Source organism: Gadus morhua, chromosome 7 (assembly GCF_902167405.1).
Source record: "Gadus morhua chromosome 7, gadMor3.0, whole genome shotgun sequence".
NCBI classification, from domain to species: Eukaryota; Metazoa; Chordata; class Actinopteri; order Gadiformes; family Gadidae; genus Gadus; species Gadus morhua.
Window position 1 is genome coordinate 5,043,884 of NC_044054.1, and position 13,163 is coordinate 5,057,046.

A 13,163-nucleotide genomic window follows, 5' to 3' on the forward strand; every position below is an offset into this window, starting at 1 on the left:
CAAATCGCATGAAGCGGGTATGTTCACGTGCACGTGCTTCTATAAGGGGCAGCTGCGGTTACGCGCAACGAGTAAAAAAAGGGAAAATCATGCGATTTGGAACGCGGACACGGTGCATTTTTAAACTACCACACGGTCCGCGCGTGAATGGGGGGGTGGGGGAGCGTGTTCACGTGAGGCTCCCGGTATGAAGAGAGAGAGAGAGAGAGAGAGAGAGAGAGAGAGAGAGAGAGAGAGAGAGAGAGAGAGAGAGAGAGAGAGAGAGAGAGAGAGAGAGAGAGAGACACAGACAGAGAGACACAGACAGAGAGACACAGACAGAGAGACACAGACAGAGACGTCTCCTCTCCTGTCGTTACTCACGGCTAGGGGAAAGCGGGCGTTGCCAAAGCGGCCAGTTGCCGTGACGCGTCGGCGCCCTGCTCTCTTCCTATTGGACGACGACTGTCCTCCCCTTCCCCCCCCCCCCCCTTGTAGGTAACTTCTCGGGAGTTTCCGGGCGGAGTCGCGAGAGCAGAAGGGGATATATTGGCTCGCCCTCCCCTCAGCGCAGAGCCGCGTGCATCGACGTCGCGTTCGGACCGGTAACCAAGGAACAGGGCACCGTAGTAGAAGTAGTAGAAGAAGAAGAAGAAGAAGACGAAGAGAGAATCCAACCTTCTAAATAAAAAGGAAGTAAAGCGAAAAAAAGGAAACATGCCGGCAAACAAGGATGACGGCGGCTGGAAGAGCTTCGTGTGGAACTCCGAGAAGGGGGAGCTTCTGGGACGCACTGGGTCGAGCTGGTGTGAGTATCTGTCCGAAGGCGTCGGGTAAGCGGGGAGGGGAACGCGGAGGAGGCTGTCCTCGGGGTCGGTGCTCCGGGCACCGCGCCGCTGCCGTGGACGAGTCCGGTCCGTCGCATTTCCACCTGTTGGATTTCGCCTCTGCAGCATTTCGTGCGCGGCGTCCTTGAGACGCCAGTGCGCGTTTGTCGCGTCGCTACCGCGTCGCCTTCGAACGCACCGACTGTCGTGGCGCTTTGCCGCTCGGTACTGCAGAACTGATCTTTTACTGGTTTAGTGTCATTGAACAGGTACTGGACGCGGGACTGCTTTGGTACTCCTTACTGGTTTTAGAAAAGTAGCGGACTGAAATCACCGCGTTGATGTGTTAACAGTGTAGGTGACGGACGGGATTCGTGCACAGACCATAATAAGTCACGTAATGATGGATGATTGTGTTGAGACGTGCCGGTCGCTATCGGGACGGTCGCTATGGGGATGGCCTGGGGACGTAAAGGACTGAGTTCCTGTCTCTCTTCCCCCCCCCCCCCCTCTATCATCCTGGAGGTGTTTGACTTCCGCGCGCGCTGCGTGCGCAGAACGCGCGCCATTTAACCATCGAGCTGTCGCGAGCCAAGGGTTAAAAATGCATCACCCGCCAAGGTGAGGGGAAGGAGACTCGGGCCTCCCTCCCTCCCTCCGGGGGAGGGGGGGGGGAGGCAGGCAGAGTGATTGTGTTTCCATGATCAAATGTCAGCCCCGGTCCTGAGTTGACAAAGGAATCGATTGATTGACTGACTGGTTTCTCCGGTTTCATCCGGTGTTGGATGTCCTTGGGTTCCCGATTCAATGTCAACTCGCTTTCTTCATCCTCTCGCGTGACTTCGCGCGGCACCGGGCAATCAAGCGAGACTTTACTGTCAAGGGCATCGATCGTGGTTATCGATAAGCGTATACGTCGCTCACCGTCATCTTCTCGCGTGACTTAGCGCGATCTCGGGCAATCAACCGAGACTTTACTGTCACTCACTTAATCCTCTCGCGTGACTTCGCGTGGCACCGAGCAATCAACCGAGACTTTACTGTTAAGGGTCTCATTAGTGATAATTGTAAGTGTATCACCATGGTGATTGAGGGGGGGGGGGGGGGCTACGAGGTGAGCCCCTCCAGGTGGTCTGGGGGGGGGGGGGGTGTTACGTCATCAGGAGGGCACTTGGAGGACACTTTGAGAAAAGTGCTGATGCATTGGAACCGTGTCCCGCTACGCGCATGCGCGGGACGTCAGAGGTGATTCCGATCTCGGCTGCCCTCACATCATCAAACCTGGCGGGTTTATAATGGTTATCTCTCTTTTTTGATAGACTCTCATCTCTGATATGGTTATATAAACGGAGCCATTGCGGCGCCTAACATCAGCCAATATTACCTGCTGTCACTCACTCGCATGGCAGTTAGGAGCTCCGCAATTTGGGAAATTCCCCTCCTCCGCGTTCCCCACAGCGAGGCTGCGCACCGAGCTCAGAGGCGCAAAAAGAACCGCGTCCGACGTGACCCCGTTGACATTGGCCTCTGCAGCAAAGAATGCTAGCTCACCTGCTGAGAGAGAGAGAGAGAGAGAGAGAGAGAGAGAGAGAGAGAGAGAGAGAGAGAGAGAGAGAGAGAGAGAGAGAGAGAGAGAGAGAGAGAGAGAGAGAGAGAGAGAGAGAGAGAGAGAGAGAGAGAGAGAGAGAGAGAGAGAGAGAGAGAGAGAGAGAGAGAGAGAGAGAGAGAGAGAGAGAGAGAGCTAGATCTCTAGATCTAGTTTTTCCATTCACTGGAGTGGTTTGATGTCACCTAAAAGGGGCGGAGCCACGGTGTGCGCGCATTTGAATGTGAATGCGTGCCTCTGTAGTAGTGTTGCCCAGGGTGTGTGTGTGCTGGTTTAATCATTAAATGAGTGTTTCTTCAAATTGTCTTCACTCTCGGTGCCAGAAATTGTAGCAACACTCTCCTCAAACCAGTTTTGGATTAACCAGTGCGGCCATCACCATAGCTATTTGTGTCAACACGATTCTGTCAATTTAGATTAGAAAATGTTTGGATTAAATACAGTCTAGTTAATCCAACTTGAGTCACTACAGTTCACTAGAGTTTAGTTAATCCAAAACGTGTGTTTTAAAATTAATTGACTGAATCAAAGTTGCACCAAAATTTCTACACACTTTTAGTGTGACTTCGATTCTGTCAATTTAGGTTTTGGATTAACTCGCCTCTGATTAACTCTAGTGACTCTGGATTAATCAGCATTAGCATGATGTTAGCTTTTCACATGAATTTGATTCACTCAATCTAGCGAAAAAGAACCACAACACTGACTGGAACAGCAACACATCTTTCCTACTGCATGCCACTCTGCACGCTGCTGGTAGCCTAGCCTAGCGTAGCACCAGAGAGTAAACGGATTTGAACCCATGGGACATTCCTGGTGGGATTTGAGCCTGAAACGGCGTCCGGAACGGTGGCTTTAGAGCCGGTCAGGTGGCCGGCGTCTGGGTCTGATGACTGCAGCCATAGCCAGTCCGTCATATTAACTCTGTCTTTTTCTCTCTCTCTTTCTCATTCTTTCTCTTCCCCCCCCCCCCCCCCCCCCCCCCACAGTTAAGATCCTGACATTCTACGTCATCTTCTACTCCTGTCTGGCGGGGGTCTTTGTGGGGACCATCCAGGCCATGCTGATGACTCTCAGCAACTACAAGCCCACCTGGCAGGACCGGGTCGCCCCCCCAGGTAAAAGATCCAGACCTCTCCGGGGTCAAGAGCTTATCGGTCAGACTTTGCCAAAAATATGTGTGCACTTTTGAGTGTGATTTAAAAAAAGTAACGAATTTGTGGAAGGAATTGGCAAAATTCTGTAAAAATTGAATTAACCAAATCGCTAAAGAAATTTGGTTAAATCGTACAATCCAATTTGGTAGATATCTCGACACATTTGTGGTTGTTTTTTGTTAAATCACGCAAAAAACACGCAAACATTTTCCGAACGCACGTTTACCAAAGGCTGTTTTTGATTAAATCGCCCAAAAATGAGCACAAAATACCCGCAAAAAACAGGAAAGTAACACTATCCGGTAGCTGTTTCATTTTTGACAGCTGCGCATCATTCCCCTCGCTCCTGTGGTAATAATAATAATAATAATAATAATAATAATAATAATAATAATAATAATAATAATAATAATAATAATTTATTATTAATAATACATAACATTTCTATAGCGCTTTCCTCTTATTAACAGTGCTTGAGAGTGTCATGTATGCTCTGATGTGTGTGTGCTCCCGGCCCTGGTATTCTCCGGGGTCTGGTCATCGCGTCACTGGTTGCCTGGTTACCCTCCGGAGACAAGGCCGTCTGGGATTCCCTACTTCCTGACGATTATCTTCACGGGAGGCAACAGGACACAGCACAAGCCCCCACTGGTGGCGTGCCCGCTGCCATGGCGACACGACAACATGACTGGTCGGGTTACGACGCTAGCCTTCTGCTGTGTTGTCCGAGACAGAAGGCCTGCATGGTCGCCTGCTGCTGTTCCATGGAGGGGGAGAGAGGGGGAGGGAGAGGAGTGTGGTGAGATAGGGCGGGAGGGTGAGGTAGAGAGATGGAGAGAGGGAAGGGGAGTGAACAGGAAGGGGGAGAGAGGAGGGGAGGGGGAGCGAGGCGACAGCAGCAGAAGGCTGCTAAACGTAGCCGTATTGAATTTCACACATTCAGGCGCAGTTCAGCTGAGGTGGAATTCCGATGGGCCCAGACGGTCCGAGTCGCTCCTTCCCCGGCGGGCAGCCCTTAGGAAGAGGAGTACGTTTAAATGGTGACTTTTATTCCCATGGGAAGAGTTCAGCCAGACTTTTGAGCGATTGTTTGCTATCATGGCGGAAAAGTGAACATTTACCGAAGGTGGTTTTAAATCGTGCAAAAAAATGCACACAATCATTTTTCTAACGTACACTTCACCAAAGGTTGGTGTTTACTAGCGTGGAGGATAAGTGACCGATGCGTCTGTCATTCGTCAACATAATTTCGTTAGCTTTAGCGTTAGCTTTAGCGTTAGCTTTAGCTTTATTTGAGTTTGATTTCTCGGCTGTACTCGCGATGGGGTCAACTTGAGCCTAATAAAACACTGCCCTTGTGTTAAGATAAAGGTTAAGATAAGGGTCGGTTCCAAAGGATGCCCTGGGTGTAAAACAAAGGTTTATGGGGGGCCAAGGGCAAGGTGTGAGCGATTTATGCAGGCGAACCCGAGTTAATATTTGAAGGGTTTGAATTTCATTACTTGGCTAGGCCAAGGGGACTTTTATTTTGACAGCACAGCAGCATTGATCATGGAGGTACTTCCTCTACTCATTTGGAGTGTAACGTCCAAATTGTTGGATCGCTTTCGTCCCACATTATTCCGATATTTAAAAAAAAAAAGTGGAATTCTCAGTCAGTTTAATAAATGCACACACACACGTGTGCGTGCGACAGTGCACAAATGTGCGTTTACGGAATGACTGCACCCTGTCCTCACCCCTCACCTTAAACACCTCACTCCCTTTTGACTGTTGACCAATACTTCACATGCCTCACCCTCCCTCCCTCCCCCACTCTCCCACCAACTTCCTTCTTTGCATTTGAGGAACAACGGTTAAATCGTTAAGCAACAGCTCCCGGTCTTCTGGGATTGGCTGTTCAATTAAGACCCCAGCTGGTTCAAACCTCTGATTTATGGATGGCTTCGAACCCCCCTGTGACCCTGACCCCCCCCCCCCCCCCCCCCCCCCCCCCCCCAATGCTCTACCGTACCCTCGGTAGAGCCTGGTTTATTGGTCTGTCTCCCTCTCCTGACCCTCCCATGGAGACGTGGCGTCATGCTTGGGGGAGAGAGAGGTTGTTTTTGGTTAAATTGTGCAAAAACATGGTTATTTTTTACGTACATTTACCAACGGTTGTTTTTGGTTTAATCGCACAAAAACGTAACGAAGTTCCCATGATGTTCTGACGGCGTTCTGACAATGTTCCCATGAAGCTCTGACGACGTTCCTCCCCTTGTGCCCCCTCCCCCCTCAGGCCTCTCCCACATGCCCCGCTCAGACAAGACAGAGGTGTCCTTCAACACGCGGGACCTCGATACCTACAATCAGTACACCAAGAGCCTCCGCGCCTTCATGGCCAAGTACGACGAAGAGAACCAGCGGGACCAGATGCAGTACGACGACTGCGGCGGTAAGGAGTTTGCACCTCCTCTGCCACTCTCTCCTCGCCTCCTCTCCTCTCCTCGCCTCCTCTCCTCTCCTCGCCTTCTCTTCCTCCTCTCCTCTCCTCGCCTCCTCTCCTCTCCTCCCTCCTCTCCTCCCTCCTCTCCTCCCTCCTCTCCTCCCTCCTCTCCTCCTATCCTCTCCTCTGCTCCTCCTCGCCTCCTTTCCTCTCCTCCCTCCTCTCCTCTCTCAGCACCAATCAGCTGGATCCATATTTGTACATTATATTCTATTTGACATTTTTTTATTTGAGCATTTTGTGTAATTTTTTAAGGGGACATTTCAAAGTTCTAAGTTACAAAGTGTATTTTTGCAGAGAAATGCTGAATAAATGTATCATGTTTTCAAGGTAAAAAATCATCGTTTGGAAAAACCGCGATTTCAATATTGACCAAAATTATCGTGACTGTTTTTTTTTCCCGTAATGTAGCAGCCCAGCTCCTTCCTTCGCTCCTTCCTTCCTTCGTCAATCCATCGGTTTTGCGTTCCTTGCGGTCTGTTCGTTGTCTCACCGGTTCCTTGGCTCGTCCGTTCCGTGGTTCCTCGGTTTGTCTGTTCATTGAGGAACGCAGAACCCCTCCCCTCCTCCTCCTCCTGTCTATTCCTTGAGGAACGCAGAACCCCCTCCCCTCCTCCTGTCTGTTCCTTGTCTCACCCGTTCCTTTTTCCCCCTCTCCCCTCCAGAGGAGCCGACGGAGCACCGTGAGCGCGGGGAGCTGGAGAGCGACGTTGGTGTCCGCAAGGCGTGCCGCTTCTCCCGCTCGCTGCTGGGCGACTGCTCCGGCCTGGAGGACCCCGACTTCGGCTTCAAGGAGGGCAAGCCCTGCATCATCGTCCAGCTGAACCGCATCGTCAACTTCAGGCCAAGGGTGAGTGTCCTCTGGGGGGAGGAGAGGGAGGAAGGGGTGAGTAGAGGGAGAGGAGGGTCAGAAAGGGGTGAGGTGTGTGTAAGAGAGAGAGAGAGAGAGAGAGAGAGAGAGAGAGAGAGAGAGAGAGAGAGAGAGAGAGAGAGAGAGAGAGAGAGAGAGAGAGAGAGAGAGAGAGAGAGAGAGAGAGAGAGAGAGAGAGAGAGAGAGAGAGAGAGAGAGAGAGAGAGAGAGAGAGAGAGAGAGAGAGAGAGAGAGAGATTGATTCCATCAGGTACAAAAAAAATAAAGATAAAATAATGCATTGGTGATACTGTTCAAAACAATAGTCTGAACTGAAACCCTCACCGAAGACCACTCCCCCTGACATTTTCTGGGGGAAACACTGAGGAGGGTACATGAGTGAGTTAGGCTGTTGGGGGAGGAAGATGCATTGTATAGTGTGGCAGGGCGGAGGCAGAAGAGGAGTGGGAGGCTACAGGAGTGAGGTATAGTGTGGGGAGGAGGAGGGGGGGGTAAAAGGGTGAGATAAAACACTGGCCACGTTGCCGTCAGTGGTTTGATAAAGGCTCCACAATGCCGTCTTACCCGTGACTCTGACCTTGTATTCTCCCCCCCTTCCCTTCCCCGCCAGCCCCCCATGAGCAACGAGAGCATCCCTGAGGAGGCCCACCACAAGGTTCAGCCCAACGTGATGCCCATCTACTGCACAAACAAGGTACGTCTGGGACCCCCTTCCTGGAGGGCAGAGTGGGGAGGACCCCTTGTGGCAGATTGTGGGTGAGGGTTAGTGGGGGACCCCCCCTGGGGTTCAGAGTCTGGGAGCCCCTACTGGGTGGACTGGGAGGAATCCAAATCAATGTGTTTCCCTTTTTAATTGGAGAATGAACTGTTATGTATGGATAGTATAGTGATTACGATGTCCATGGTGATCCACTCGTGGGTTGACCGGGTAGAGGCTGGAGTAGACACTTCATGTTCTGAATGTCCAGATTCGATTAAAAATAAAGTATCTAAAGTTATGAGTCCGATTCCAATGCTCATTCAAACAAATATTCAAAGTAAAGATTATTGTTGAAAGACGGGTCAAGAAGTGCAGGACATGCAAGGTAAGAAAGGTCTAAAGACAATGTGCTTTTCCAGACAGCGCTCCCCCAAGGCCTCGGTTCGCTTTCTTTTCAGGACAACTTGCCCTGTAGAAAGAACACGGCATTCAATTAATCATACATGCATACATGCACGCAAACATTCATGCAGTACTGAAAATGACAATAGTATGCATAAGGGGTGTAACGTTACACTGAAGTCACGTTCTCTTCAGACATCATGGTTCGGTACGAGTTCAGTACAATGAAGGGAAAAAACAAAAATGCAGAAGGGAATTCTTTTTTATTGTGCATCACTCAGGTTGTACCACTTAGTGTTATACAGCCTCTCCCCTGAGCTAGCTGCAACAGCCTGAAGTGTGTAATCTAAGATGTAAACAAGTACCCCGCATAATCTCCAGACTAAACAAAATAAGACGATCAGTTATAAAACTGAAAATGCAGCATGTCTTATTTATGAAAGTGCAAAGTACACAGCATCGGCGCATTTCCACCGGAGGGTGCAGGTTGGTTCGTTGCGGCTAGTGTCTCGTAGCCCGGAGTAGTGAGGGTACGGCACAGCTCAGTTACGGCTCGCGTTTCCACGGCCGACAGTACCCTTATGGTGGGGGGGGTTAAACCGGATGGCGATAGCCGTGGCAGCTACGTTAGCATTGTGACCTCATAGCAGCCCGACACTAGCTTGGCTCCGCCCGCCTAAGTACTTCAGCTCAATTTGAATTTCCCTTCAGTACTAGGTCTGGGCTATGTTTTCTGCGTCCAATCAGCAAACGAGGGAGTGGCTGAGAACAATGACGTTAAATTCAGCTCTCGTTGACGGACATCTTCACGCATGTGTGTGGTTTGCTTACAGCCTACGCACAACGTGATTCCTGGCCAAACGTTAGCGATTGGTTATGGCAGATCCAGAGTGTCACTGGGCAGACCCAATAGTTTTAAACTTCAACAGACACCCGTGAGAGTAAATACGAGAGTCTGGTAGGACCAGGCGTCTCAGTACCCCTACGGCTCAATAAGGCTCAGTCCGGGTCATGTCCATTTTTGGCGGTGGAAACGCGATCCGTGCTGCACCTTAGCGAACTGAACCAACCCGCACCCTCCAGTGGAAACGTGCCATTAGTTGTCCCTGAAGAACTTGCGTATCAAACATTAGTTCCGCATTAAATGAATTAATTCGCACGCCAGTTTTATATAATTTTGTACTTCGTATTCTCTGTGTAAATCCATGCACCGAACCGTGATGTCCGTACCAATTCGGTTCAATACAAATACATGTATCGTTACACCCCTAGTATGTATTGTTACTCCCATGCCTTAGGGGGCTCTCTAACATTGTTCTGGTCTGTTCTGTCATTCCGCGACTAACAAGTTATCATTGTGTTGTATAACGAAGATAATATTAACGGTTAATTGTTTGAGACACTTTGACGTTTTTTGTCGAAATTTGGCTGTGGTTTTGCCTGTGTTTTGTGTTACTAATTATATTGCGGATGTTTTGCATGTTTTGTTTTCATTCGTTAGATAGCTAAGGATATGGTAAGTGTTTGATTGTCATGGTTTGCTGTGTGCCGTGCTCTGTGTGGATTCATCTTTCCTCGACGATGGTGCTAAAGTGTGCCAATGATGCTAAAGCTAGCGCTGGTGTTTAGATGGACGTAGGAAAACATCAGAGGAAGAACACTAGTTCCTAGTGTTGTGCATCGGCTGTAGGCCACGGCGTTTATGATTACAAATGCACTGTTCAGAATATGGTAGAACTTCACTTGGTAAAACATTTGAGAGGCCTACAATGTTGTTTTTGTGTTGGGTGTGTTTTGTGTGGTTTGATTCTTTTAATGATACCGCTTCTGAAATAAAAAAAATGTAAAAAGTTAAATTTACTGCTTTTAAAGCTTTTATCCGAAAACGACTTAGAACAAGTCAATTTGTCTGAAGAAAGAAACAATCTTTCGCTGTCGGTACAGTAAGAATGTTCTTAGAACCAATTGCCAAGCACTTACAATCACTAGGTTAGTAAGGATTCTCATAATAGACGAGTACTTGCAGTGACACAAAAGTAACGTATAAAACGTGACTTCAAACACGTAGAAATATCATACGGTGAACAGGGTCGTGCAACCAACGAGAATGCAGACAATCAGTTTTCTTGACTTCTTATCAACTGTTATCAAAACCGGTCTAAACCAGACCCCGATACCGAACTAGCGCGCACAGATACAACACCCACCATTTTACAATGAACTTCCCACCTAGCCCCACCGCACGCCGCGACCGCTAACCATCCCGCCCTTTTCCCTCTTCCCCCTCACATCCGCAGAGAGTGGATGTCCCTAGTCCCACCACACGCTACCGCCAAGGGCTAACCTTCCCGCCATTTTCAAACGCCATTTTGCAGTAAACTCCATAACTAGCCCCACCACACGCCGTGAGCGCTAACCATCCCGGCTTTCCCCCCCCCCCCCCCCCCCCCCGCAGAGGGAGGAGGATGCCGGCAAGGTGGGCGAGGTGAAGTACTACGGCATCGGTGGCGGTTTCCCGCTGCAGTACTACCCGTACTACGGCAAGCTGCTGCATCCCCACTACCTCCAGCCCCTGGTGGCCCTGCAGTTCGTCAACCTCACCATGAACGCCGACATCCGCATCGAGTGCAAGGTGTACGGTGACAACATCGCCTACAGCGACAAGGACCGCTTCCAGGGACGATTCGACATCAAGTTCAACATCAAAAGTTGATGAGGGTCTCCTTGACCGCCTGGGGGGGAGGGGGTGACACCCTGTGACACCCACACCCCAACAACCCGACACCCAACCCCTGTCCTGTCCTTAGGACCCTTCCCTGACCCTCCTTGTCCAGTATCGTCATCCCCTTCCTCCTTTTCCTCCTCCCCACACTATACCTCACCCCTTCCCTCCTCCTCCTCCCCCTCACATTATACCTCACCCCTCGCCTCCTCCTCCTCCTCCTACTATACCTCACTCCTTCCTGACTCTCCTCCTCCTCATCCAGCATCATACCCTCCCACTCCTCCCCCTCTTCCTCCTCCTCCCCCCCACACTATACCTCACCCTCCCCTGACCCCCTTCTACACATTGGAGCTTAACTCATTTCAGGAAGTGAAGGAGAGGGAGAGGGAGGGAGGGAGGGAGAGGAGGGAAAAGAACATAACATAATTTAGTAGATGTGTAAAACAAAAACGGGGGTATGAGTAATATCGGTTAGGTTAAAAAAAAATAAACACTTATGAACGAATTAACAACGAATAAAAACAAAAAAATGAAAACTTAACCGCCCCAAAAAATAAAATGGCCGCCCCGAAGACTCATCCACACCCCTGGGAACGGTGATTTAAAATGGCCGCCGTCAACACTAGCTTTCTCCGCTTTCTGCTTCGCTTTAGAGTTTGTCATTTACAGGATGAGTAGCATAGAGTAACCCACGAAAAAATATATTTATTCTACTGTAAATGGAGGTCTTCCACAGGGGATACGAGACACCGTTCATTTCTAACTGTAAATCAATATTTCACCACTGTGTAGAGAGCCGTCTTTATAACGATATATATATATAAATATATATATCTTTTTATTTTTGGGAGTGTAAAAATGCAGTAGTTGCAGACTTTTTGGGTCTTTTCCAAACCATGTTGTAACCGGTTTTCTTATGTACGCAAGCTTTAGCAGTCTGAGACGTGTATATACGTGTATATATATCTAATATATATATAGATGTATACTCTGTGATTTGAAGAAGATGGAGGGAAAAACACAATATTTTGGCGGTACGCTGGGATCGAATGAGGAAATGGCTTCGCTCCAGGGAACTTTTTAACTTTAATTTAAATTTTTCCATCTTTTTTTTGTGTCTTTTATGTCTTGATCGAGGGAAGAATCGAGGTTGGGGGAGGGACGGGAAATCTTTATAGTATGCTTTTTTTTTTCATTTCTTTTTCTCTTTTAATGATTTTAAATGTGGTATCAGGGGCTTTAAAAAAAAAAAAGACGGTTGATTCGTGTTTTTTCTTCTTTAAAACAGATGTTCTTTGTCGGTTGGTCTTTATCCGTTTCACCTTGAATGTAGACACGTGCGATCGGCACATCGGGAAATCGGACGATCTTTGACCCGCGGAAACGAATACCTTAAAACTAAAATCCGATATGTTGGTCCGACGAGGGGCACGTCCGACGTGGTGGGGGGGAGGGGTCACCTTTCTGATAAACTCGGTTTTTTTGTTATTGTCTGCCATTTCAATGTGGCTGGGTTATAACTTTTATATTTATGCAGTTGTACATTTTGTTTATCCAGAACAGTTGAACATATAAGTACAATACCAAAGTCGCTGGGGGGAATAGCGTTGAGGGTGGAGTTTTTTGTCAGAAGCAAACGCAGTACTCGGTGTTATTTTGATCTCGATGTTTAAGTGCTAAAAAGTCAATGTCTGACATCCTTCATGGTTCAGGAGCTCATCCCCTCTTGTCATTTATTTAATCAGAGTAAGAAACAAAAGTGAAATAAAATAAAAAGACAAAACTAACTGTCTTGTCTGCACGTTTCGTTATTCACATTTAGTTTCACCACCATAGCGTCATTGTAATCGTTAGCCTCATAGCATACTCGATATAGTTAGCCTCATCCTTATAGTTGGCCTCACATCATCATTTATATCGTTGGCCTAATAGCATAATCTATTTTGTTAGCCTCGTAGTATAATCAATTTCGTTCACCTCGTAGCATAATTTATATCGTTAGCATCATAGCATAATTTATATCGTTGGCCGCATAGCATCATTGATATCGTTAGCCTCATAGCATCATCGATATCATTGGCCTCATAGCATCATTGGTATTGTTAGCCTCATAGCAATTGCCTTAGTCATATTTTTGCCAAATTGTTATATTTAACCTAACTACTCTCCTAGCTACGCTGATTCACTTTCTCATTGGCTATATCTGAAGCCAATCAGTTATTTTTGCATTCCATAATCACTGCCTAGGGCATTTATTTGACTTAAGATTAACCCTTAAAATATGACTCGGTCAATTTAGAATTACATTTACATTGAGGGCGATTTAGCAGATGCTTTTATCCATAGCGACTTACAATAAATCCATTTGTCAGAAGAAAGAGAAACAATATATATCTGTGGGTACAGTAAGG

The 13,163-nt window shown here is 48.2% G+C and overlaps 1 protein-coding gene across 1 annotated transcript; it reads left to right on the forward strand.

Moving 5' to 3' along the window:
* The first annotated feature begins 332 nt into the window (after positions 1-332).
* Positions 333-12,539, forward strand: atp1b1b (ATPase Na+/K+ transporting subunit beta 1b). Its single transcript, XM_030361035.1, has 6 exons — positions 333-787; positions 3,402-3,530; positions 5,848-6,003; positions 6,720-6,904; positions 7,536-7,619; positions 10,483-12,539. The coding sequence occupies exons 1-6, from the start codon at positions 697-699 to the stop codon at positions 10,738-10,740; spliced, it is 903 nt and encodes a 300-aa protein (XP_030216895.1). The 5' UTR covers positions 333-696; the 3' UTR covers positions 10,741-12,539.
* Positions 12,540-13,163: the final 624 nt, after the last annotated feature.